This window comes from Macrosteles quadrilineatus, unplaced genomic scaffold (assembly GCF_028750875.1).
Source record: "Macrosteles quadrilineatus isolate MER2022 unplaced genomic scaffold, UCM_ALF_1.0 Scaffold_1__1_contigs__length_201487025, whole genome shotgun sequence".
Lineage (NCBI taxonomy): Eukaryota > Metazoa > Arthropoda > Insecta > Hemiptera > Cicadellidae > Macrosteles > Macrosteles quadrilineatus.
Genome location: NW_026542594.1, coordinates 194,821,451 through 194,846,936, shown reverse-complemented (window position 1 = coordinate 194,846,936; position 25,486 = coordinate 194,821,451). Strand labels below are relative to the sequence as shown.

Sequence of the window (25,486 nt, the reverse complement as noted above, 5' to 3'; positions counted from 1 at the left end):
TCCACCATAACTTTGGTCTTCCCAGCGGACGAGTGGCATGTGGTTGCCCATTAGTAGTCCTCTTAAGTATACTTTTATCCTCTTTTTTGGACATGTCCTGCCCATCTCAATCGTATACTTTTAACGATGGCTACCTACCTATGAAAAATCCTAAAACTACTTTTGGGGAATACCTTTCAAAAAATAACCTTTTAACACAATGAGAAAACTTTATAAAATTTTATTTCATGACAAAGTTTTCATTCTTCCCTCCATTCAGAAGTTCTTCCAATGTGTAGGAGCTGAAGACGTCCTTGAGGTATTGTTCGTATTGTGACTCAAGTAGTTGAAGTACTTGATCTCTGTACATGCCTACGACCCATGTGGTTACTCTGGATATTAACCAGTCCATCATTCCTCCGAGGCCTGTGAGGGTCACGGTTAGATCCCTACGCAAAACATGCTCAGTGTGAATATACATATTTATTTGGGTTATGGCAAGTTCTAAATTCCATTTATTTAAAATTTGGGAATGCATAAGTGTTTTGCTACCAACAGGAGTGTCGTATCGTACCTAAAGTAGGAATTGGAATCAGATTCTGTTCGGGTCAGTTGGAAATGCATCAAGTTGCCTAGCATTGTTTAATATTTATCTGTTATCTAGGACCCAGGTTTAAGAACTTAGATTACATTAATATAGTTTTACGTTCTGTTGTTGAGTAGTATATAAAAACACTACTCAAGAATGCAGGCAACAAAAAAAGATTATTTAACCACAAAGACTGCTATTAAAATAATTGAATACAGTCCTTTAATTTTTTAACACAATGTATACAAATTCCCCTTTAGAAAGGGATTGTGATCTTAAAGGGCAATTTGGATCCAAGTAAGGTTTTGTTGTCAAGGTTTTAAGCAGTTCATGTTGGTGTGACCTGTATTTTTTTTCAAAAGTTCACGCATTCTTTTGATTTTTATTGTGTCTAGTCTATCTATACGAATGACATTAAGAGTCTTCCTTAGTGGAAGCCATGTTGGATTTCTTCCCCATAAGAACAATGTTAACTTTGGGTCCAAATATCTCATCAGCAAATTGTCATATAATTATGGATAAGGAGTTAAATTTAAGGAATTGCGGTCCTCTAGAGATTGACGTTTTTTATTTCACAATTTTTAATTTTTATAATGAATAATTGATTATTAATTAGCTTAAAATTAAGCTAATTATTGAAAAGAAATGAAAATGGATTTTTGAAATTCAAAAACCTCAGTCACGAGTCTATTATGTTAAAAATACAAATTATAAATTTCAAAGCTATATCTTAACAAATAACGCCGTTACGTGTCCACAAATGATGTAATGTTTAACATTGTTCTTATGGGGAAGAAATCCAACATGGCTACCACTAAGGAAGACTCTTAATAACGTTTTTTAGTTAGAAATTTATAAATGGACTAGTGAACCTGTGCGGCTCAATGCCCCGCAAAATAACATATGAATTTAGAAAACAAATTCAAAGCACTTCCATGAATACTACGATTCTAGCCTTAAAGTTACCTTCAGGAAGATTAGTCAGAGTTTTCCGTTACGAATATGCGTATCCTATTAAAAGATGTAGCCTTACTTAAAACAACATATAATATAGTTGCTCATGACTGAAATTGGTCTGGGTAAGAACAGCGCTGCAAATGCCAAAGGTAACAGAAATAAGCATCTTTCCATTTTAAAAGGTAAGTTTGTTAGTCTATCTATACCAATGACATTAATAACGTTTTTTAGTTAGAAATTGATAAATGGATTGTATTTGCTAAATAAACATCTGATCTTAGTCAGTTAAAAAGATACAAAACGCATGATAGATCCAAGCCAAGAGATACCAAATATTCGCCCAAGTGTCAAGAAATCTTGCTGCACAACTACATCAAGACACTACTTGTTGGCACTAGGTGTATATTTCCAACACTTACCCGACACTTATGATTTTCAACTTGCTCAATGTGATCATTTTGGACGTAGTATTCAAAAACACATGAGCCAGTACTCTGAGGGGAGCCAAAGAAGTGTCCAAAGAGCCAGACGGTCCCATTCCCCACATCTCTGCCTTGTAGTAGCCATAGTGCAGCTGGAACAAGACAGCTAAAATCACAAAGTAGACAGAGTGAAAGCTATAAACTATAAGTTCAAATCAGTTCAGACAGTTTTCAAGCGTTCTAATACAGCAGTAAATAAAAATAGTTATGGAGACACAGAAATTATAAAAGAAGACAATAATAAATAAAAAAAAATTAGATATTTGTTTAGGACTTTTTTCTACTATATTTTTGATATTTTTTTTAGGTTTTAGAGTAGTCGAGAAGTTTATAGTATTCAATTATTTAAGTTAAAATATAACAAACGTTGATATTGAAAATTCTTACATGAAGGTCTTGAAAACCAAGAGCTCCGTAGAAGTGCAACAGCGACTCGTTGTTGTAGCCGAAGATAACATCTCCGATTCGCGAAACTGACGAAGTTCCGACAGCAACTCCATCCGTCGCTCGGAAACTCCCCTTGAATGTCACAAGGACCTAGACATCCGCATACAGCGTCACAACTTTCAAAACTAAAAGTAGTTTAATAGACTTGTTCATAAATTTAAAATCTATATATACGAGAGCTTTTGTAAATTAAAGGTCTCCATCGAGAATATGTCGCAACAAGCTAGCTCAAATTTGAAACCAGCGTTGTGTTCCTTACTTCACCACACATACTCTAGTCAGTTTCAACTCCCATGGAACGATTAGTCTTACATAGTCGTCAAAAATGGTGAAAAGGAAAGCTTGCTTATCTATCTGCACTACTTCATTAGTTCATAGATTGCACTTACTTTTGTTGCAAATCCTTCTTCAATATCTGGAATTTTAATTCGGTCACCAAACTTTTGTCTTATCAAGGTTCCTCCCACTTTCAGTATATTATCGATGAACAAGTTAGCATTTTCAGTATTGTTTATTCCAATTGCACTGGAAAAGAATACAGTATGAATTGAAAGCAATACAAAGAATAATTATAAAACAGCTGATTTCAAAAAGGTAGGTAAGGTTTTGTGTCCAAGAGAAACCCGTAGTTGACCACAATAAATACAAATTAACGTTAATCAGCTGTTGAACTTTCATTGTTGTCGGATGTTTTGAATATAGCAAACGTAACAAAGAATTGAATTAAGTAGTAACTGAAACTAACCTTATTTCATCAGCATAAGGTTGAAGATCTTTTAACTTTGAAGAACGCCACAAATTTTCGTTGATAGTTTTCGTAATTGTTTCAGTCAACTGGTAGCTAATATCTCTTTGCAATTTGGTGCTTAATAGTTCACCTAAAAAGTAAAATTGCATATGTATTTAGATTATTGAATTATTTTCCATATGTCTATTTAACTATGACTATTTTGAAAAGATAAATAAACTCCAATTTGTAAACCAGTTGAAAATAATTAGATGAATTTTGCAAATTCATCTACTGCATGTGTAAAAAAAAGGTTTGATGGTGTTAGTATTTCACTGGAAGTGTTTCAAAGATTATATATATTTTTCTTTAAGTAAGATATCAACAAACATGCTTCAATACTTACTGAAATTAGAAGACTTCAATACTTTGGACAGAATCGGATCAGCTGAATCATTAAGACCCTAAAAGATAAAAAGAGTTTCAAAGTAAACAGTAGGCTATAAAACTAAATTGATTAAACTAAAAAAAAATATTTAATACATATACTGTACAGAGATGTATACTCCATTTACATAAACCAGTTGTACAACCAGTGTTTTGGTTTGATCATTGATTTTGGATGGCGCAAGTAGATTTCAAATCATTGTAAAATGTGATGTTTTGGTATGATTCATGGTTGTAACACATGAATATGCGTTGATGTTTACCTTTTGTCTTAGGGTAAATGACTGTGAGAACTTAATGTTTTGGTTATGATACCAGAGAACAAATAGTAGCTAACAAACATTTTTCTACTTGCTAAATGAAGTCAACAATACTAAGAAACTCCTTACAGAAACATTATTTTCTAGGATGCTCACCCAGTAATCAGAAGTTAGTTCTTTAATTCTTTAGAAAACCAGAAGAACCATATGATCATAGACAACAAAGCTATCATTTCATTCATGCAATACTCGTTCTTAATTCAACCTCTTTTTAAAATACACACTCTGTTGTATTGACGTTTACCTAAACTAATCTAATATAGTATGTATGATGGAACCTGTCCCATGACCCTTCTTCTACCTAGGGCCTGGCCAATGGTTTAAAGCCCAGGCCAGTCCCAGGTAGACAAAGGGTCAGGAGACATGTTCCATCAGTCAGACTATAGCTCAACAGTTTACCTTGATTTCACACGAAGTGGAGTTAGGTCTGAAGTAGATGTAAGACCAAGTCACATTGATCAAATCAGCTGTTAAGCTCACAACCCCTTTTCCTTTTAGTTTTTCTTGCACTAAACTGAAAAAAGTAATAAGAACACTCTACTGTAATCTTTTTCATTTGGGTTTGCTGTGAAAATGTTTAGTTCCAAATTAATGTATGGCCATTCACTTAAACTAGGCCTACTTCTTCATTTTTTTTTTGTATTTACAGTAATTAAAAAATCCATTGATATATATATAACAAAGAAAAACTATTTTAGATTTTGTTAACACTTTGACTTTTGTGGATTATCCATATATTGAATTATTTTGATTTTATTCAATTTGAATTAATTGAATTAGGTGATCGTGGAATAAATAAACTATTGTGATTTGCTTGCTTGGATATTTGTCTAATTTTGTTTATTTCACACTTTTATTTTATTTATTTATCTATCACAGGATGTTCTGGCACTCTCTACCAATATTTAATTTAGGACATTGTTCCTGAGTAAGAAACATATCTAAATATCATTTAAATTGTCCAGAAGTCCTTGTCACTCAAACAGCCACCATTTTGTTTTTTTGTACTTATTAATAAAAAAAATTGTTATAAATATGAAATGGAAACTTTGCACAAACATTTATGACAACAGAACTAGACAAAGCTACAATAAGAAAATTTTTCAAATTCACAAAACAAAATAGCGGCTATTTAAAATCTTAAATAATTCAAAAACCGTTGATTTAAAAAAATTAAATTGACATCCCAACAATTTAAATATGATATTTAGACATGTTTCTTACTCAGGAAAAATGCTATAAAATATTGGGTAGAGAGTTTTGGGACACTCTGTATATATATATATTTATGTCACCAATGTATGAGTCAGTTGGCTCTCAACAACTAGATAAACTTTGTTTTGTTATTATCTAATGGTTTCCTCCCCACTATCAAAACTTACTTATGTTATCAGCTTCTACTTATCAGTCAGTAGGAGGCCATCACCATCAGCGTTGGTATACATCAACCATCAACCGTAAGGACTTTTAAGCTGTTCAAACGATAGTTTATTATTACTCATAAATTGTTTTGTCACTAATTGTGTAAGCATACAAACTAGGAAACAATGTCAACTTAAACTGGTAGAATTGTTCAAAACCATTATTAAAAAATGGAAGATTTAAATTTTCCAAATCATGTAAAATACTGGCTTACTGAAGCAAAGCATGACTGTTTTTTTGTTGTTGGCCCTGAAAGTGGCCCCATTGAAAGGGTTGGTGCCATGAAAACCCTTCTAATGGGTTATAGTGAACCTTTGAGATCTATGTTAGGAGATGGTGAAATGGCTGAAAAAGGCGATATCCGAGTAAATGATGTGGAACCAGATACATTCAGAAACTTTCTAAAATGTATTTATGGAGTAAGGGATCTAATAATACATAAGCTTACTTTTGAGGAAAAGGCAAAACTTCTCTATGTTTATGAAAAGTACTTGGTAGATGATTTGAAGAATGAATTTATTAGACATATCGAAGTCTCACTTTCATTTGAGAACATATTTGTTGCTCTTTCCCACCCAGTCTGTCATGTATCACCAAGTCTCAAGAGCAAAATGACTTCAATTGTGATCTACAATCTAGAAAGATTAGTAAGTGATGCAAGATTTTTGGAGGTCAATAATGGTGGAATAAAGTGGATACTACAATTGGACTTTATTCCAGTCGAAGAAATTGAGCTCTGGAATGCAGTTTTGAAATGGGCCAAATCCAAAACAGATTCAGTGGATGGAAACGTTCTCCGGCAGTGCATTTTTTACCTTTTAAAAGATATTCGTTTTTTGACAATGAAAAACAATGAATTTTGGGATGGGGTTGTTTCTAAAGAAATTCTCAACAAAGAAGAAGTAAGTGCCATTTGCAGATCGTTTGTATCGGGTAAACCCCATGACATTGAATACTTGAGTGTAACAACAGTGAATCGATGTTATAGACATCCTGTGGCTTAATGTATAAAAAGCTGTCTATATGAATATCCGAAATATCTTAACAAGCCTCATTTTGCACATTTTCACTCCTATGTTCTTTTGGAAAATTTGGACACAAAGAAAAATCAATACTCTCAAAGTCATCCCTGGGGTGTGCATTTTTGGTACCTTCTTGCCAGGCGTGATGACCACTTCTTATCATTACATCTTGGATGCTACGGGAAAACTGAATATTTTAACTGTAAAGTTGATGGTGAGATGAGTCTCATCAATCAGTGTGGAAAATCTGCAGATGTAACCCGTAAGTTTACTGCTACGTTTAGTCCCTCATCAAGAGAGTTGGGGTATCCCGAGTTTTATGTGTGGGATGCTCTAGTCAATAGGGATAATGGATTTGTAAAAGATAACAGTGTCATTGTAGTTGTTAAAATACAACATTGAGTAGGCCTAAGCTTTTTTGTGGATTTTAGCTGGACAATTGAGACATGTTAATGAAAGTCAATTAACATTTATTCCCTTAACTCTATATTATCTTTCCTGATTTTATACCATTCCATTTAATAAGAATCTACAATTTTTTTTTTGTCAACAACCTAGGTGTCTTTAAGAAAACCAGAAGATGCTGATCATTGTTAATGAATGCAAACTTATAAGAAGTGCAATGCCTCCGTTAAAAATTTAGTCTGGGAATATTTTAATTTTGGATAGTTCCAGCGGCAGCCGCTAGGTAGACTATCGTGAGTGTATGGCCAAATCAGCTGATTGAGTGAGAATGAGTGAGACTAAGAATGAACTGGGAGAGAGAGAGGGGGGGAAGGAGCGAGAGAGAGGGGGGGGGAGAGAGAGAGAGATTTTCTTTATTCAATCTTCTTGATTATTTGCCTCAAATTTACCTTCATTACTGTATACGATCTTAACTTTTAAGTATATTGCTTCAGGAAATTTACTATGTTAATGTACAATTTAACTTTATATAGGAAAGATTTGTCAAACAGATCGCTTATATTCAGATATTGTATAGTTGTTATAACAGTTTTTAGAAGTCATACCTGAAAATGTAATTTGTGTTCTTATCTTTTAACACTTGTAGATTAAATCCTACTTCAATGCTTATCTGTTTAGATTAGTCACAACACAAGGAAATCATTATATCGTGGTTAAAACTTAAATGTATGTAACAGTGTTTTAGAAAGTAAATTATTTCAACACTTTAAAGATACCTAACAGCAGACACTAAAATGTTATATTAAAGATGCATTTCTGTAGCAAATTATTGCAATTAAGTATGCAAGTATGTAACGTTGACAAATCCTGGTTTTTTAAAGTTGTGTTTAAAAATATGTCAAAGTTTATTATATCAATTAGTTTGTCAAATCTTTTTTACCGGTACTCTATTTTAAAAAGTTGTTATGATTGATTAAATATTTGTTGTAATTATTATTGACCTGTATTTTAGTAATAAATATATAACAAGAGTCAAACTTGCAATTTTCATAATTATTTAATTCATAGACAATATTTTAATCTGTGTGTTTGTAAACAATTAGTTGTACTGATGATTTTAAGTGGTTTGGGAACTGTACCCCTGTAACAATTTCAATGTTTTCACCAAGTATAGGGAGTCTGCAGTATTGTATGTGCATTTAATACTTAATATTTAGGATTTGATGCTTTGAATACTTATCTTCATCTTTGACCAACAAAAGTTGTATGTCTTATGATATTTGGTGTGATACACACACATTACCTTGATAATTGTTTGATACTTTACTTGTGTTATTATGATTTGTCGATTTCTGTTCCAAATTTTATTAATATTTGTTAAAAGAATACCAAATGTAAAAACAACTCTTGGCACCAGTGATATTAAATTTAATGTTTATTGTTAGTCTAACTATTATATACCGTACTCAATTTCTGATTGTTTTTCTACTGGTAATCATATATTGTGTGTAATAAAATAATACTTAAATATTGAGATTTTGAATTTTTTTCTTCAATTTTCCATTTTTTATGGGCATGTTTCATCAGGCCTTTATGAAACAAACGTCATTCTGTAGGTCTATGTGTTTGTTTAGGGTAAATTGTTACAGCCCTGTTTAGCTATATACTTAAACCCATTTTAATTTTTAATTTTTTAACTTTTAAATTGACCAGATACTATTTTTAAAAATCTATATATTAATTTGAAACTGTTTTTCTTTGTGACAGCTATTTTGAGAGAACGGCTGGGCGTAGAAACTCGGTAGAGGTGTCTAAAGAGAGGTCTTGGTCTGTAGATGAGCCATCAAAAGAGAAACATGGAGAATTCCCTCGGGGCTCTGCCCCAGTGGCCTTTAAATTCCCATCCCATGTTATTCTTATGGAGGAAAACAAGGTTTTTGTCACAGCTAATTTGAGAGAACGGCTGGGCGTAGAAACTTGGTAGGGGTGTCTAAAGAAAGGTATTGGTCTGTAGGTGAGCCCTCAAAAGAGAAACGATGTAAATTTCCTTGGGGCTCTGCCCCAGAGGCCTTTAAAGTTCACTCTGCAATTTTGTTTACATTTCGACCATATGGATAATTTTACACTACTTTTAATGAACCAGCTGTTAATATTAAAATTGTATTCAAAGGTCTACTGAAACTGTCAAAATTAAATGTTTACATTATTATTTATGATTTTAAATGGATTCTCCACTGCATGGCAAGTTTTTTATAGTTTCAACAAAATGATGAATTTATGATACGTTTGAAATGTTTTGTTCAAAAATCTATACTTTATTGCTCTTAGTAAATTTTAAATTATAAAATAAGTGTGACTTATCAATTTCAAAGGAACATATAACTATTCCTTATCGGGTTAGCTTATACATATTTAATTAATTTAAATATAATTAAATTAATTTAATTTAATTTAATTATACATTTTAAGGTTGGCACTTGCTTTTTTTTCTACTTTCAATCACCATTTATTTTTAAATTCAAGAAAGAACACCTGAGATTCATTTATTGGTATAACAGTTTTTGATAATCGGGTTGAAAATTGTGTCATAGATGAGTACGTTGAGGATGAGACCTGTGTTCAAGTTTTGGAATAGACTAACTACGGAGTCTTTGGTTTTGGTAAAGTAGGTGAACTAATGTCAATTCAGGTATTTAAAAAAATGTGTACACAGCTTTTACTTTGATGTACACATGTAGCTAGGTTGAACAACGCATCTAAACCTCACTACATACAAAACATTCGTAAACACAACAGTGTCATCACATCTCATCGCATTTGCATAATTTGTTACCAATGCTGGACTAGGTTATGGATTTGGTTCCGCAAATGTTCAAGATTTGTGATAAAATTTCCTACAATTATGGTTCATTCCAATCCACAAAATACATGCACAGCTTTATATGATCTATATGGCCAAGGCAAAACTACCACATAAGTTAATGAATTATCAAGTAAGAACATGATTACATACATGGGTCGATGTGGCAAGAGAAGGATTTAAAATTGCTGAGATCGAAGTAAGAATGTTACTGCTTTCTGGAGAATCAGATATTTTTATAAAAAAAGATGAAGATTTATTTATAAATCCGGATACAATCTGAATGATTTTCCTAAAGCAGATGGAATTAGTGGTTAGTAATAAATGTTGACTCTTTCCGTAACATGATAGACTAATTATATGAACTCATGCTCCCATATAGTGAAAGTGGCTTTGGTATGAAACAATCTCATGAACAAACAATTATAAGACTCCTAAAAAACCTTTTGGGCAACCTAAAGCCGATAAAAAGAAAGGTAGGAAATATTGTGTTAAACGAATTCATCAATCGCGTTTTTTAGGGAACACAATCGTCATACTTATTATTGCTTATCCTCCCTTCATATAACTAAGATTTTAATGACTTCACTCTATCCAACGCAGTTAGCTGAATTTACATAAAACCTCAAGATTAACCGTCGATTTCGACGGGGTTCCACTAGTGTTTATATTTATTCAAACCAAACCTATTATTTTTTTGCAGTCCAGACCGTTTGTTCTGCCAAGTACCTTGGGGTTATGGTGGACAGCAAGCTTAGTTGGCGGGACCAGATTTTCCGTACAGCGGACAAGGCCGCTAGGGTGGTCTCCTCTCTTAACCGGTTGATGGCCAATGTCAGAGGACCTCGGTCCAGCCGTAGAAGGCTGTTAATGTCTTCTGTGCAGTCCGTACTCTTGTACGGTGCTGAGGTGTGGGTAGACGCTCTCAATAAGGAGGTATATAGGATGCGGCTCGCCCGAGTGCAGCGTCAGGCAGCACTAAGAGTTGCATCCGCCTACCGAACAGTGTCCGAACCCCGCTGTCCTGGTGGTTGCTGGAGTCATCCCCGTCAAACTTTTGGCGGCGGAGAGAAAGACAATTTATCAGCGCCGTGGGGAGGACCAGGCGAGAACAGAGGAACGCACCCGCACCTACCAGCTGTGGCAAGAGAGCTGGGAACAGGAGACTCAGGGACGTTGGACCAGGCAACTGATGAGCTGAGGTGACTGACAGCAAGTCCAACCTTGGGTTAATCGGCGGTACGGAGAGGTGGACTTCTACCTCACCCAATTTCTGACGAGTCACGGCTTTTTCCGGTCATACCTGTTCAGGATGGGCAAAGCCGTGTCACCCGATTGCATATACTGCCCAGGAATTCCCGATGACTTGGGACATACCTTTATCCACTGCCAGCGTTGGGAATGGCCTCGCCTGGAGGCTCAACAGTTAGTAGGACTGCTGTCGGTGGACACGGTCATACCGATGATGACGGAGGGTGAGAACATTAATTGGACCTGTGTGTCACATTACATCCAATCATCATTCTCCGCGCCAAGAAGCTCGACCTTGACCGGGATGCGGTGTAGGTCATAAAGTATCTAAATGCCAAAAACGGTAGTAGAGGGGGTTTTTTAATGAGTAGTCTGTGATAGATTCAGGAGTCTCACACTGTGTGCGTAAAAGCATTTTCCCTCCTCTCCCTTAAAAAAAAATATATATTTTTTTGCAAAATTATATGGTCCATTTGACCCTTTAACTCTAAAATGGCAAAACCCACAATACTGTTATGATTGTAGTTCAAAGGTATAATTGCATTTTTGATGATTTTACTCATAAAATATCATAGTCATCCATACACAGGGGTTTTGACACTAGGTAACTGTATGTTTGCTGATACCGTTTAAATAAAAATGGCCAAAAGTTATCTTTAAAACATGCAGCAAAAATCCTAATTGCCTTCTTTGGACAAGATGCTAATGCGAGTAGAACCTTTTGTGCCCCTTGGCCAGGGCTCACCGGGTCCATTTACTAATGTGGCCCTGAATTTGATTGTTATAGTTTGCTCTTGTACTGTACCGGGTCACCGCTTACTTTGCTGGATGGGATACGTTCCATGCACAGGCTTGAGACCTATGTGGACAGACAGTTCTAAAGTTACATAACTACTTTTGACGATTCAACGAAAAACGAATTACTCAATATGCTCGTAATACGCGAAAAACTGGAGTCCCATTTATAGATCACCTGAGAACATTGAGGCAGTGAGAGCTTCAATGTTGCAATTACCAAGGCGTCCAGCAGCGTTCAAACATGAGTCTGGGCTTGGACTTTCCAATCATTCTGTAACGAGAATTTTCCATGATGACCTACATTTCCATCCATACAAGATGGCGATTGTGCAGGAAACTGTCAAAACAGGGGCGATTATTTCCCCTGATTATTTCAATCAGGGGCGATTTTCAATGGCCGGCTCAATCTCCCGATTTGTCCCCTTTTTTGCTATGAGGTTTTTTGAAGTGCCACGTTTGGGGTATGTAAACCGTTCAAGGACCCTTCAAGATATAAGAAACAAGATCCAGGAAGAAATTCGCGCCAACATATACACCTGCTATGCTTGAAAGGGTAATGACAAACACCAAATCACCAAAATCGGTATACTCAATGTATGGAATGGGGGACGTCACCTGCATGATTTACTCTTCAAAACTATGTAAAAAAAACTTAAGGAACTTGCATTGTGAAAACCAAATAAAGTTTGTCTGACTCATACGATGCATTTTATTAAGCATGAAAAAAGGAAGTTAAACTAGCTCCCCCACCCTGTATAATCTTTTTTTTTACATTTGGATTTGCTGTGAAAATTTGTAGTTCAAAATTAATTCAAACTTCATCAATTTTTTTGTATTTAGATCCATCAACAATACAACAAAAGATATAACAAAAGAATACCTTTCTCAGCAAACCTGCAAACTAAAGTGAATTTCCTGATTTGACTCTCACTACAGAAAACATAGTAGTAGTATGTTTTCTGTGCTCTCACTTAAATCTATTTACAGGGCCGGACTCAGGACTACAGGGGCCCCGGGCAAATTTTCCAATGGGGCCCTAGGATTTCAGTTCGGGGGGGGGGGGGGTCCTCCAGTGAGATTGGGGGGTCCCCCCGGGAAAATTTCTAAATTTAGGCTTCAAATAGAGCAATTTAAGGCCAAATAAGCAATAAGTTCTATATAAAAAATTGTTCCTAAAATATAACTATTTTTACATATTTTAATTTTATACACAAAAATAAAAATGTATTGCTTTGTAGTACCAGTGACGGCATATTTGGTATGGTAGCATGGTAGGCTACCATAATATATTTGGATTAGAAGTATTGATATATTTTTGTTTATTACGTATTTAAATTATCGATTATTGCCAACGATTTGTATGGTTTTTCAATATTACTACAATATAGGTGTGATTATTTTATTTTGCATAATGTTTTTGGTACCTATAGCATTCTCGTTTTTATAATATGTTAAAGTCCTAGCATGAAAATTACCATTGAGGACTTTCAAGGTTGAGTTTTTTATTGACGAGCAAAATCTTGCAATGTCTAATAAACACTCACAAGCTAACTATTTATATGAGAAACTGAAAGATGTTTAAATGGATCCAATATCGATTAATACAACACAAACATAGCATTGAATCAACGTAAGACAATTTCAACCAACTTGACGTGACCTCTAGTCTCAAAGGACAAACTATGGGAGTAAAGTGATTTAAATTGTTTTGGATAGGCGATAAGGCATTTTATGTGTGTGTATGCGCGTGCGTGAGACAGAGAGGACTAGACAGGATCCCTTATCAGCTCATTATCATTTACTGTTGCAGCTGCTTCTGCTTATTCGCTTATTTTGAATTTGACTCCAAAGACTAAATTGGAGATCAAAATTTTGACGCATAACTTAATTAATTACTATTTTACAAAACCTTTAAATTGGACGGATAATATACTTCTACCCCTTAAAATCCTGATTGGTATATACTTAGAGGTAAAAGAAAAGAAAAACATTTAATAAAACATAAACGGAGCAATATTTTTATTTTTTAAAGTATTTGAACACCAGTGAATCTCCATTTAAAACAACACAATTTTACAAGTTACGTTCTACGTTGGGACAAGAGTTTTCATATTTATTGTATTTTTGCCCCAAGCGCGGGACCCCCTTCAACTCATTCGCCGCGGCCGTACGTTCGGGCGAGCGGCTTCATTGAACTGAAACTTGTCCGTCACAGCCTAGCACATATGCTTGTGTAAACCAGGCCTAAGCGTGGGGCCAGTGCAACTCTGAGAAAAAGTCCCTTAGGGTCAAGAATTTCATTCCTAGTAATGCCTTAAAATGCACCTAACAATAGCCTTGAACATAGGATAGCGAAAATGAAAATAAAGTTTGTTACAAAAGAAGGCCATTTGGTAAGTGTCTGATCAATTTTCGAAGTTAATGATAAAAACTACTGTACAAAGGGGGCCCCTGTCGGGGCCCCCGTTCGCCCCCTTCGCCCATAGGTAAGTCCGGCCCTGTCTATTTAAATAACATTAGGTTTAACGAATACATGGGTTTGCTGCTACGGAGGTGGGGGTGTAATAAAGTGTGTTTTTAATTAAAATATTATAGCTTAGTATAAAATAAAGAAATTGGTATGGTTTGATCAACATATATCAACAGACTAACTTAGTTGGTTAAACACTTCATTAGTTTCACCTGGGCAACTCAGTTAAATAACTTGGTACGTTTAATTATTTTTCCAGATTTTTTTTTAAATTTAACATATTTCAATTAAGTCAATGGTTAAATACATCCCTGTACTTATCAATGGTGGTAAGAAAACTATCAATAAGAAAACAACATGCAAGTTAGAACCCCCTAAATATAAATATATTTTTTTTTTATATTAACAAATATATAATAATAATATATAATAAATATTTTAACTATAGAAAATTAATTGTTTTGTTGATACCAAGTTAGCAAGGCGTAACTAAATTGGTTCTAGAAATTACTTATCTACCTATCGTGATTTGCCAAAAAACGCTGATAAGTTAAAGAATGAAATGAATGATCTCTTTATTCCAACAAATTATTTACAGAACATGTACACAAATATTTAAAGGAAGAAAAAAACATAAGTGAATTTAAAAGAATAAAATAAAATTAACCTTTACATTACATCTATGTTTAAAAAAGCGTACATGTTAATAATAAGGAATAAGCCGACATGGGCAGCGAGCCTGTGCGTCGACTGTAGTTGCGTCCAAACATAACATTATTTATCAAATGCAATAAATAAATAAATGACAGGAGATATGGTGAGGTGAAAATATGATGTAAATGGAGTTACAAGAAAAAATTTGTGAGATGAATAGCTATGTGAAAAATATTAGGAAAATATTATTTATATATAATTGATTTGATTAACTTATTTAATTTCACTGATAAGTTACTTTTAGATTTAGGTAATCTTTTTGTACAGGAATAAATCGGAATAACTGACTGAAAGTTATTCAATTCCTCACCAACACAAAATAAAAATAATAACAATAAAATAACCTCAACTTCAACTAACTTCAGTTCAGTGAGTAACTACAGTAGCAGAAAATAAAAATCGCCCTTGGCATTTTGCAACCACTGAGCTTAGCTGTAATAATCTATTTATCTCAATGTTTGTTTACATCTTGCATAGTGATGCAGTGCGCTTGAGCGGCAGACAATTAAAACTATAGGCAGACAACAACTCCAACTCTCCGACGCTGTCTTGTCTAATCAAGTCTAACCAGAGGAGCAAGCGCTGCCTACAAGGTCACTAGGCAGGCAACCAGCTCCGACTCAAACGCTGTCTAAATCAGAGGAGCAAGCGCTGCATGCAATGTCAAGTGTTCTTAGTTGGCTACATTCGTTAGCCGTGATTAGGCCTACTGATTGCGAAACTAATTAATAGCTATCAAATAAATAAACGTTAACTGTCCATGTCGGGTGTCGGTATCGATTCTTGATACCGATACCGATGTCCAAGTATCGGTGGTATAGATAATCGACACTTCCCTATCTAAAACTCATTTTGGACTCCTAAATTAGTTTTCGGGACGTAATCGTAGCATCGGTTTTTCCGATGCATCGGGACCAAATAATCGATGCATCCGCATCGGGATTTTGATGCATGCTGAATCGAAATTTGTATTCAATTCGATGCATCGGCGCATCCCACACCAATCAGCTTCGTGTTTGGAAACGGCTGTGTTCGGCGTTCGCGACATATTGTTGTGGTTATGTCAGTCAGTGTCAAACTCAAAACGTCTCGTTTCTCGTTTACTTATGAGGTATGAGTCAGTCCAGTCCAGGGCTACATCTATAGCCCTGAGTCCAGTCTCCAGTCGTCGAGTCGTCAGTCAGCACAGCGGCGATTATCACTCAGTTCCAGTTGTCAGTTCAGTATCAGTCAGGCGGCCATCACCATCAGCGTTGGTACATCAATCATCAACCGTAAGCGACTTTAAAGTTGATCAAACAGTGATTTATTACTCATTTAAACTGTTTTGTCACTAATTGTGTAAATAGGTTGATTTATTTTGGAAGAAAATATAAGTGTATAATATCAACTTAAACTGACCAAATTGTTCAAAACTATCATTCTAAAATGGAAGATTTAAATATTCCAAATCGTGTAAAATACTGGCTCACTGAAGCAAAGCATGACTGTTTCTTTGTTGTTGGCCTTGAAAGTGGCCCTATTGAAAGGGTTGGTGCCATGAAAACCCTTCTAATGGGTGATAGTGAGCCTTTCAGATCCATGTTAGGGGATGGCAAAATGGCAGAAAAAGGCGATATCCGAGTAAATGATGTGGAACCAGATACATTCAGAAACTTTCTCAAATGTATTTATGGAGCAAGTCATCTATTAATACCCAAGCTTACTTTTGAGGAAAAGGCGAAACTTCTCTATGTTTATGAAAAGTACTTGGTAGATGACTTGAAGAATGAATTGATTAAAGATATGGAAGACACGCTTTCATTTGAGAACATATTTGTTGCTCTTTCCCACCCAGTCTGTCATGTAACAACACCAAGTCTCAAGAACAAAATTACTTCAATTGTGATTCACAATCTAGAAAGATTAGTAAGTGATGAAAGATTTTTGGAGGTCATTGACAGTGGAATAATTAAATTGGAAACTACAATTGCACTTTATTTCAGTAGAAGAAATTGAACTCTGGCATGCAGTTTTGAAATGGGCCAAATTCAAAACTGGTTCAGAGGATGGAAACGTTCTACGGCAGTGCATTTTTGACCTTTTAAAATATATTCGTTTTTTGACAATGAAAAACAATGAATTTTGGGATGGGGTTAGAGCTAGGGTTGGGAAGACGTTTGGGAACTAAAATATCGGTTCCAGACCAAAAATAAACAATAAAAATTAAACTGAATACTAAGATAATTTTGAACAACAATTTTTTATACAATAATTTTATTATTTCAGTAGCCCTACTTTAGAAAAAATAGTGTGTTACGGTACCTTAACAATCTTAGAAACCCCCTTCCCCTCCTCATAAGGCTAAGCCAAATCCCTCCCACCCTCCTTGAGCATTACCATAGACTAACCAACAAAAGCAGACTTCTCATCCCACTGTAACATTTTAAGCTTATTTTTAGTGTGTCTAGTTCATATGGGTGTTAGTGTTGATGTATTTTTGTTAGGCCTATTATTTAAGGGATAACATCATTGTACTTTAATCTTTGGTTGTATAACTAGAGGACGAGTTATTGTTTATCATTAGATCATTTTATTTGGCTAAACATGGTTTTAAATATCTGAAATAACAAGAAACAAATTGTAAACAAAAACACGATCCTAGCGGCACCGGACGGAACTAAAAATGAAATTGTCTTTAGCTGATCCATGGATGACAAATCTACCAAAGGAGTAGGTCTAATCTCTTATGTTATGTAATATGTTGACAGCCCCATAATGCTAGAAAGTCCCAATTTAGATTTTAATTACCGGTATGTTAAAGTTCTAGCACATAATAAAGAATTGCCATTATTCTGCGGTTTTGGATCCCGCTAAACCTGAAAATGGGGTCAGATTCCTGATTCCAAATCTTAAAACATACTACTTGTACTAATTTGTGAGTTAGATTAGACAGGCCTACTAACAAAAATTCTCCATATTGTGTTTTTCTTAAATTTTTAACAGAAGCTACAGTTCATATTGGGTGAATGTATAAAAAAAATCTGTACAAAATTCAAAGTAGCATACATTAGGGCTATTTTAAGATTTTAAGATAATTTATAATTTAAAATTATTACAGTTCAATCTATACAACAAGGTTTGACCATTTAAAGATATGTGTCTGGTAAAATATTATTCTCTTTACAAGTGTTAAAGTTACTCGACCTTAAAAATTACGCATAACACTATTAAGAAAAATAAAAACTATATTTTTTATTGTGACAGCTTAAAATTTACCTTCATTCTTCATTATAAAATCTTAAGTTTAACTCTATGGATTCAGGAGATTTATAATGTTAGTGTAACGACAATTTATGCCATCGAAGAGTGTATAACAAAAGAATAAATATAGGGATTTGTCAAATGGACCACTTATACTCAGATACTGTAGGGCTACAGTTGATATAACAGTTTTTAGGAGTCATACCTGAAAATGTAATTTTTGTTCCAATCCTTTAAAACTTGGAGACTATAAATCTAACTTCATTGCTTATCTGTTTAGCTTAGTCACAACTAATATAATTACCTTTGGTTAGGCTAAGCCACACTATCAGGAGAAGTAATAAAATAATGGTAAACATTATATTGTGGTTTATACTTCCATAAATGTATGTAACCGTGTTTAAAAAAGTAAATTGTTTCAATACTTTAACGATAACAGCAGGAGCAGAGGCTAAAATTCTGTATCAAAGATGCATTTCTGTAGTAAATTATTGCAATTAAGTAGGCCTATGCAAGTATGTAACGTTGACAAATCCTGGTTTTTGACAGATGTGTTTACAAAATATTTTTAAGTTTATTATCTCAGTTAGTTTGTCAAATCTTTTTTACTCTATTTAAAAAAGTTGTTATGATTGATTAAATATTTTTTGTAATTATTATTGGCCTGTATTTTAGTAATAAATATATAACAAGAGTCCAACTTGCAATTTTCATAATTATTTAATTCATAGACAATATTTAAATCTGTGTGTTTGTAAACAATTAGTTGTGCTGATGATTTTAAGTGGTTTGGAAACTGTACCCTTGTAATAATTTCAATGTTTTCACCAAGTATAGGGAGTCTGCAGTATTGTATGTGCATTTAATACTTAATATTTAGGATTTGATGCTGTGAATACTTGATATCTCCATCTTTGACCAACAAAAGTTGTATGTCTTATGATATTTGGTGTGATACACACACATTATCTTGATAATTGTTTGATACTTTACTTGTGTTATTATGATTTGTCGATTTCTGTTCCAAATTTTATTAATATTTGTTAAAAGAATACCAAATGTAAAAACAACTCTTGGCACCAGTGATATTAAATTTAATGTTTATTGTTAGTCTAACTATTATATACCGTACTCAATTTCTGATTGTTTTTCTACTGGTAATCATATATTGTGTGTAATAAAATAATACTTAAATATTGAGATTTTGAATTTTTTTCTTCAATTTTCCATTTTTTATGGGCATGTTTCATCAGGCCTTTATGAAACAAACGTCATTCTGTAGGTCTATGTGTTTGTTTAGGGTAAATTGTTACAGCCCTGTTTAGCTATATACTTCAACCCATTTTAATTTTTCATGCCTATTAAGGCCAGGCGCACACAGGCGATTTTGAGTCTAGCAACAGTTGCCCAACCCACTTGGAGACTCTGAAGTCTAGCGACAGTTGAGCTAGAGTGCGCACACAGGCAACTTTTTAGTCGTGAATCTAACGTAAGTTGGGCATTACATTCATTAACAGCGTTAACAGTACCGAATAGATTTCAATGATACAGCCGTAGTATGTGCTTTGTTGTTGAAGTTGTAATCTTTGATTTTATCCTCTTGTGTTAGGTTGTTCCAAATCTTTAGTAGGTAACTGCCAAGGACACTTCATCTCACGACTTCTTCTTCAAATTAATATTCGAAAATTGTCTTTCAATGACTTTAATTATAAATGCGGCCTTTTCTCAACTTCATCAATTAATTGTTTGACATCCTCATCACGGATACTCATAAAATCATTTTCTAAAAATTACACACAACAAAAAGAGAGCAAACACTAGTGACTGTTCTGGCCACGAGTAGCTGAATTCCTGGGGTAAGGCTGAGCAACACAGCGACAATTTAGTTGCATGTGTGCGCGTCTACACTTGTTTCAATGGATACCAAACCTGGAGCGACAGTCCTGCGACAATTGAGTCGCAGAGCTGTCTCTGGCAAATTGGGTCCGGGAACATCAGTTGCAACAGTTGTGCGACTGTCCCTAGACTGTTTCCTTGGTGTGCACACTCCAATTTAAAACAATGGTGAACATGTTAGTCGGGCAACTGTTGCTAGACTCAAAATCGCCTGTGTGCGCCTGGCCTAAATTGAACAGATATTTTTAAAAAATGTTTATATTTATTCAAACAACCTATTATTTTTTGGCAAAATGATATGGTCCCTTTAACTCTAAACAAAATGGTACAACCCACAATGCTGTTGTGAATGCAGTTCAAAAGTAATTGCACTTTTTTATGATTTTACTCATAAAATAAATACCAAAGTTACCCATACAAAGGGGTTTTGACAGACAAGGTAACTGTATGTTTGCTGATACCGTTTATTTAAAATAAAAATGGCCAACAGATATCTTTAAAACATGCAGCAAAAATTCTAATTGCCTTCTTTGGACAAGATGCTAATGCGAGTAGAACCTTTTTGTGCCCCTTGGCCAGGGCTCACCGGGTCCATTTACTAATGTGGCCCTGAATTTGATCGGTATAGTTCACTGTTGTACTGTACCGGGTCACCGCTTACTTTGCTGGATGGGATGCACAGGCTCTTGACCTATGTGGACAGACAGTTCTAAAGTTACATACTTTTGACAATTCAACGACAAACAAATTATATGTATAAGGTTTACCTAAAGTCAAACTTGTGGGGTTCCTTATTGCCGACCCCTGCCTTGAGCTTCCCCTTGATCTCTGCCCAGTGGAAGGTCACCACGGGTACCATCCTGTGACCAAGGACGTCCATGTTGGTCTGCTCCAGGATTGGCTCACTGCTGGTCAACTGCATATCTGTCACCTGACTGACCAAACAGATAAGATTAGATTCGTAACATAGAAACGCCTGAGTATTTTAACGCAAATATACGTATTGAATGAAAATGCACATTTGTAACTACAACTAGAAGTCGCCAATTCAATCCTGAGAAAATACAGAAGCTTTTTAGTGGTTCAAAAGTGGACTAGCTGTCCTTGATTTGGCTACAAAACTAGCTGATCTTAGTTGGCAATAAAGCCATACCAATTTAACCTTCACTCATATCATAGACAAATAGAATTAAATATAGACCATCAGCAGTGCTGCGGTAAGCATAAGTTCTGGTAGCCACCGCTGCGAGCGCCGCATAGTTCCGTATCTCATGCACCACAACTACATGGCGCTCCCAGCAGTGGACGCCAGAACTTATGCTAACCACAGCACTGCTGATGGTCAATATTTAATTCTATTTGTCTGTGCTCATATTACTTAAAAAATCACAACCTTGGTGTGTTGGCATCATTGAAATATAATCTCAAAAATGTAATCCAATCAGCTGATTATTTAGTCATGACAATTTACTACGTACCCAAAGAAGATCAAGGACAAAGATAGGCCCAGTTTTAGTTTCAAACCTTCAAAAAGTTATTGATGTCTATTATTTTTTTTATCGAATAAATTATTAAACTTTGCCAAATTGTAGGAGCCGATGGTACTTACACAGATAAATCTTCTATGTGGAAGTACAGAGACTTCAGATTCTTCGGAGATACTGATTTGAGTTTTGTCACATCTTTTATCTGAATCAGAAAATGGAAGTGTAAAATTTAAAAATATAATTCACTTGTATACATCAGTGGCGGCGATTGGGCTTGAGAGGTGGGGGTCGAAATCTAGATTTATTGTTGACATAATTCTATTTTTTTATTTTGATAAATATTCCTTGTGAAATTGGGGGGGGCCTGGCCCCCCCTAAACGCTGCCTCTGGTATACATCATAGGTCTAGACAAAACATCATAGGACACACAAATGTTAATACTTTACATTTCATGTAATATCGATTACTGGGTATTTATGCATATTCCTTTTTTTAATTGATTAGAACAATTTCAATTATAAGTAAAAAAATTACAAAAGTTGAAAAACCTCGCTAAGAACCCCCAAAAAATGCCTGAGCCTAGTTCTAGCCAGGAATACTTCAGTAACATCAGCTTCGAGAAAAATTATGCAATAGATTAATAGGTGTACTTTATTTTACACAATGACAACTTACTTTTGAAAGCTCAGTGGAAAGTTCCTTTTCAGTGGAATCCAAGGCTTCTAGCAAGTTGGATTCTGAAAAATGTAATATGTAATAGATTTAATTACTGACTCCAGGTTATGAATTCTTTTTTTTTGAGTTTGATGACACATTTTGTCAAAATTATATCTTAGAAGAGGGGTAAAACCATTTTTACAGGAAGTTTCAAAATCAGTACGCCAGATCAAGGGTAAAAGAATAGCGCAGTATGAAAAAGTTTACATCATAGAGGAAAAAAATATTTTTTCATCTCTAAATCATTTATTTCAACCTAGACTCTGACATTAAACATGAAACTCATTTGAGGCTTTAAGTGACAAAACAATAATTGTTTTTAAAATGTAACAAAATTAAATTATTTTCTTACCAAGTTGACTTCGAAGTGTAAATTGGATCGAAGTTACAAAAGAAGCAGCAAGAAGCCAGTCAACAATGAAAAATCTTATGAGAAACATTTTGCTGAAAGAAAAATATAAATAAGGTTTACCACTAAATGTTCACAACCATTAAGACATAAACTATCCAAGCAAAACGAATATTTTACTTTACAGTTTAATTCAACAATTATAATTTCCACAAGTAAAAAGGTTAAGATAGTAAATTTATTTTATAAAAATATTAAATAAATATTTCAATAAAATTAATGCTACAAAGAGTTTTTTAAGCAATGAAAACTTACTGTGTAACGTATGGAGTGAGTGTTTAGTATTGATTCTACATAAGTAATCCTATAGTAAATAATCCAATCATTCAAGAACCAAAGACCAATGAACTCGATTCATTAAAACTATATGTGTATGTATATAACAAACACTGATTTTTAAAGTGTTGATCTCCAATAAAAATATTGATAAAAACACTTTATAGTACTTATACATTGGAAATTAAATCATGAATTCTCTTTAAGCTCATTTTTAGTTGCTAAAATATGTGATCTATGTACCGGTACTGATTATAGGAACATAGGCTTTTAAATTTTAAGATACATTAATGCGTTATGTTAGCTTCCAATTCGGCAAAAAATATGATGCATTATTATTATTATGTTTCAAACATATTTACATATACACATTTAACATTTATAGATTCCTTATGAGTTACAGAAGTTAACTCTGGTGATGTATTATTTATAGTTAATTGTGATTACAAGCAGCGGTGTGGTGAAAACGTAGGAGGCTTTCCCACTCTGCTTTTTTTGCAGAATCCTATTTTAATCCAAGTGCGTTGGTAGTTTTTTTGGATAGTTCATTCATTTACTAAACATTTACGACTACAACACTGACAAGTTAATTACTACTAAAACTTATTTTGGACCGATTGAGCTGTCCAACATATCAAAGCTTAAGGATTTGAAACCTTGCATTCTTTTGGGAGAACTTATCCTTTTCCTGAAAGCACTCACACTTTTGTTCAGAGCATGAAAAAATATCTACACACAAATGAATATTATAGATCATGCAAAAAAGTGATTATTTCACGCTATTAATTCATTAACAAAACAAATAGCCAACTAATTAATTCTATAATTGAATACTCACATGAACCGGACTGCTCACTAGTTTACATGAACTGCATGTCCTATAACCTTGAACAATGGACATCCCATGGCCATGACAATGAACAATGCAAACAATAGAGACAAAAACACCAGGATCAACCATGGTTTTATTTGAGCAAACAATAGTGTTTAGAGCTCATCTCTATAATTTGAGGTAAAATTTATAACCGGAGTCAAGTTGGAGTGCCATTAGCTCGTAATGTTTGTTTACATGTGTTTGGAATTATAAGATGAAATAACTAGTTGCTTTTCCAGTGTTGGTACTTCACAGTTTACATAACATTAGGTTTAGTGAGCGCTTAGGTTTGCCGCAAAAAATGTTTTAATAACTTGAAATAAATTTAGCAAATTTTTACAAAATATATCCATAAACAAGCAAACTGCAACAGTTTAAATTCTCCATAAGATTTACATGGAAATTTTAAGTTTACAGTTTTTTTAAATTTTATCCATAACTATTAGAGGTACAACAACGCTTCAATGTACTAAATTATTTGTTATTTTATTTTCACCACACTATCATGTTTTTGGCTGTATTACATACGTTAATTGGTGGCCGAAAGTTACGTTTTGCTGGCGATGCCAGCTGTCCATAATTTGGGGACCGAGCAGGTTTTTACAGGCCGGGGCCGCAAAATCAGCTGTCCGCTTACTTACTTAAAACATGAATGCATTTTAAATACATAATCAAAATCCATAGCATTTCAATAGAATTGTGTTATTGTCACCGTTGCCTAGCAACTATATATTTTTATTTTTGCTGATTCCTCAAATTATTTCTTCACATAACCTTAAAGTTGTAGTTGTGTTGACTATCAGTGTGCATTATTATTGTGGTGAATAGTGGTAATAGGGTATAGTGTGGTGAAAAATAGCGTTCGTACCACGGACCGAAATGGTTTTGCGGCTCTCGATCGATTTAAGTTCTCGACTTCGTCTCGAACTTAAAAACTATCTCGAGCCGGCAAAACCTCATTTTCGGCCCTAGGTACGAAATATACTATTAAGCTCTACACGATGGTTTCAATTAAATTGGTAATTTTTTTGGGTTTTAAGGATAACAAATTTAAAAACACCATAACGTTCCTCTATGACTTGATCTTGTTGGTTTGCAAACTCATTGAAGTGTATCCAGCCCTACAAATAAATGCCCAATTTCCCCAAAATCAGACCAAAATTACTCAAGTTGCTTATGATAATAGCTTCTTACCAAGGGAATTTGCCAAAATTACTAATTCTAGTCATGTTTGTAGGAAAACTAAGCCCAAGAGGTTGAAACTTAGTTCAAAATCACTCGGATAGGCCTAACGTAATCCTAGTTAGTTATGTAAATTATCAATGTGCAATGAGCTGATATAACCCAGTGTTTTTTATGGTGAGAAGAAAAAGAGATACAAACCATTTCAAACCATTTTACACACGAGGGTTGGGGTTGTTCCAAAGAACTCCTGTTTCGACGGAGTAAAGTCTATTCAAATTTTATCGGCGAGTCAGTTTTTTACTTATCCCACTCCACCGATTAAAATGTTCTCTTCAGTAGATTAAAAGCTGGTTATTAATTTATTTACAGAAAAAATTGAGTGTACTATTCATTCTTGTCATCTGGTGAGTCAGTAGCACCACGGACCTCGGGCCCAAGGAAGTCGTGGGTTTGTATCCTGGTTCCTGCCGCTACTTTTATCAGTACAGTTCACCTTTGTACTATACCC

At 34.4% G+C, this 25,486-nt stretch overlaps 1 protein-coding gene across 1 annotated transcript; it reads right to left on the bottom strand.

Moving 5' to 3' along the window:
- Positions 1-220: 220 nt before the first annotated feature.
- On the bottom strand, positions 221-23,625 carry LOC129003680 (uncharacterized). The gene is made up of 12 exons (XM_054431980.1): positions 23,576-23,625; positions 22,587-22,678; positions 22,193-22,254; positions 21,639-21,718; positions 20,797-20,964; positions 4,348-4,462; positions 3,588-3,645; positions 3,200-3,332; positions 2,844-2,979; positions 2,395-2,544; positions 1,945-2,099; positions 221-428 (listed from the first exon to the last, which is right to left on the bottom strand). The coding sequence occupies exons 2-12, from the start codon at positions 22,672-22,674 to the stop codon at positions 221-223; spliced, it is 1,353 nt and encodes a 450-aa protein (XP_054287955.1). The 5' UTR covers positions 22,675-22,678; positions 23,576-23,625.
- Between the last annotated feature and the right edge of the window lie 1,861 nt (positions 23,626-25,486).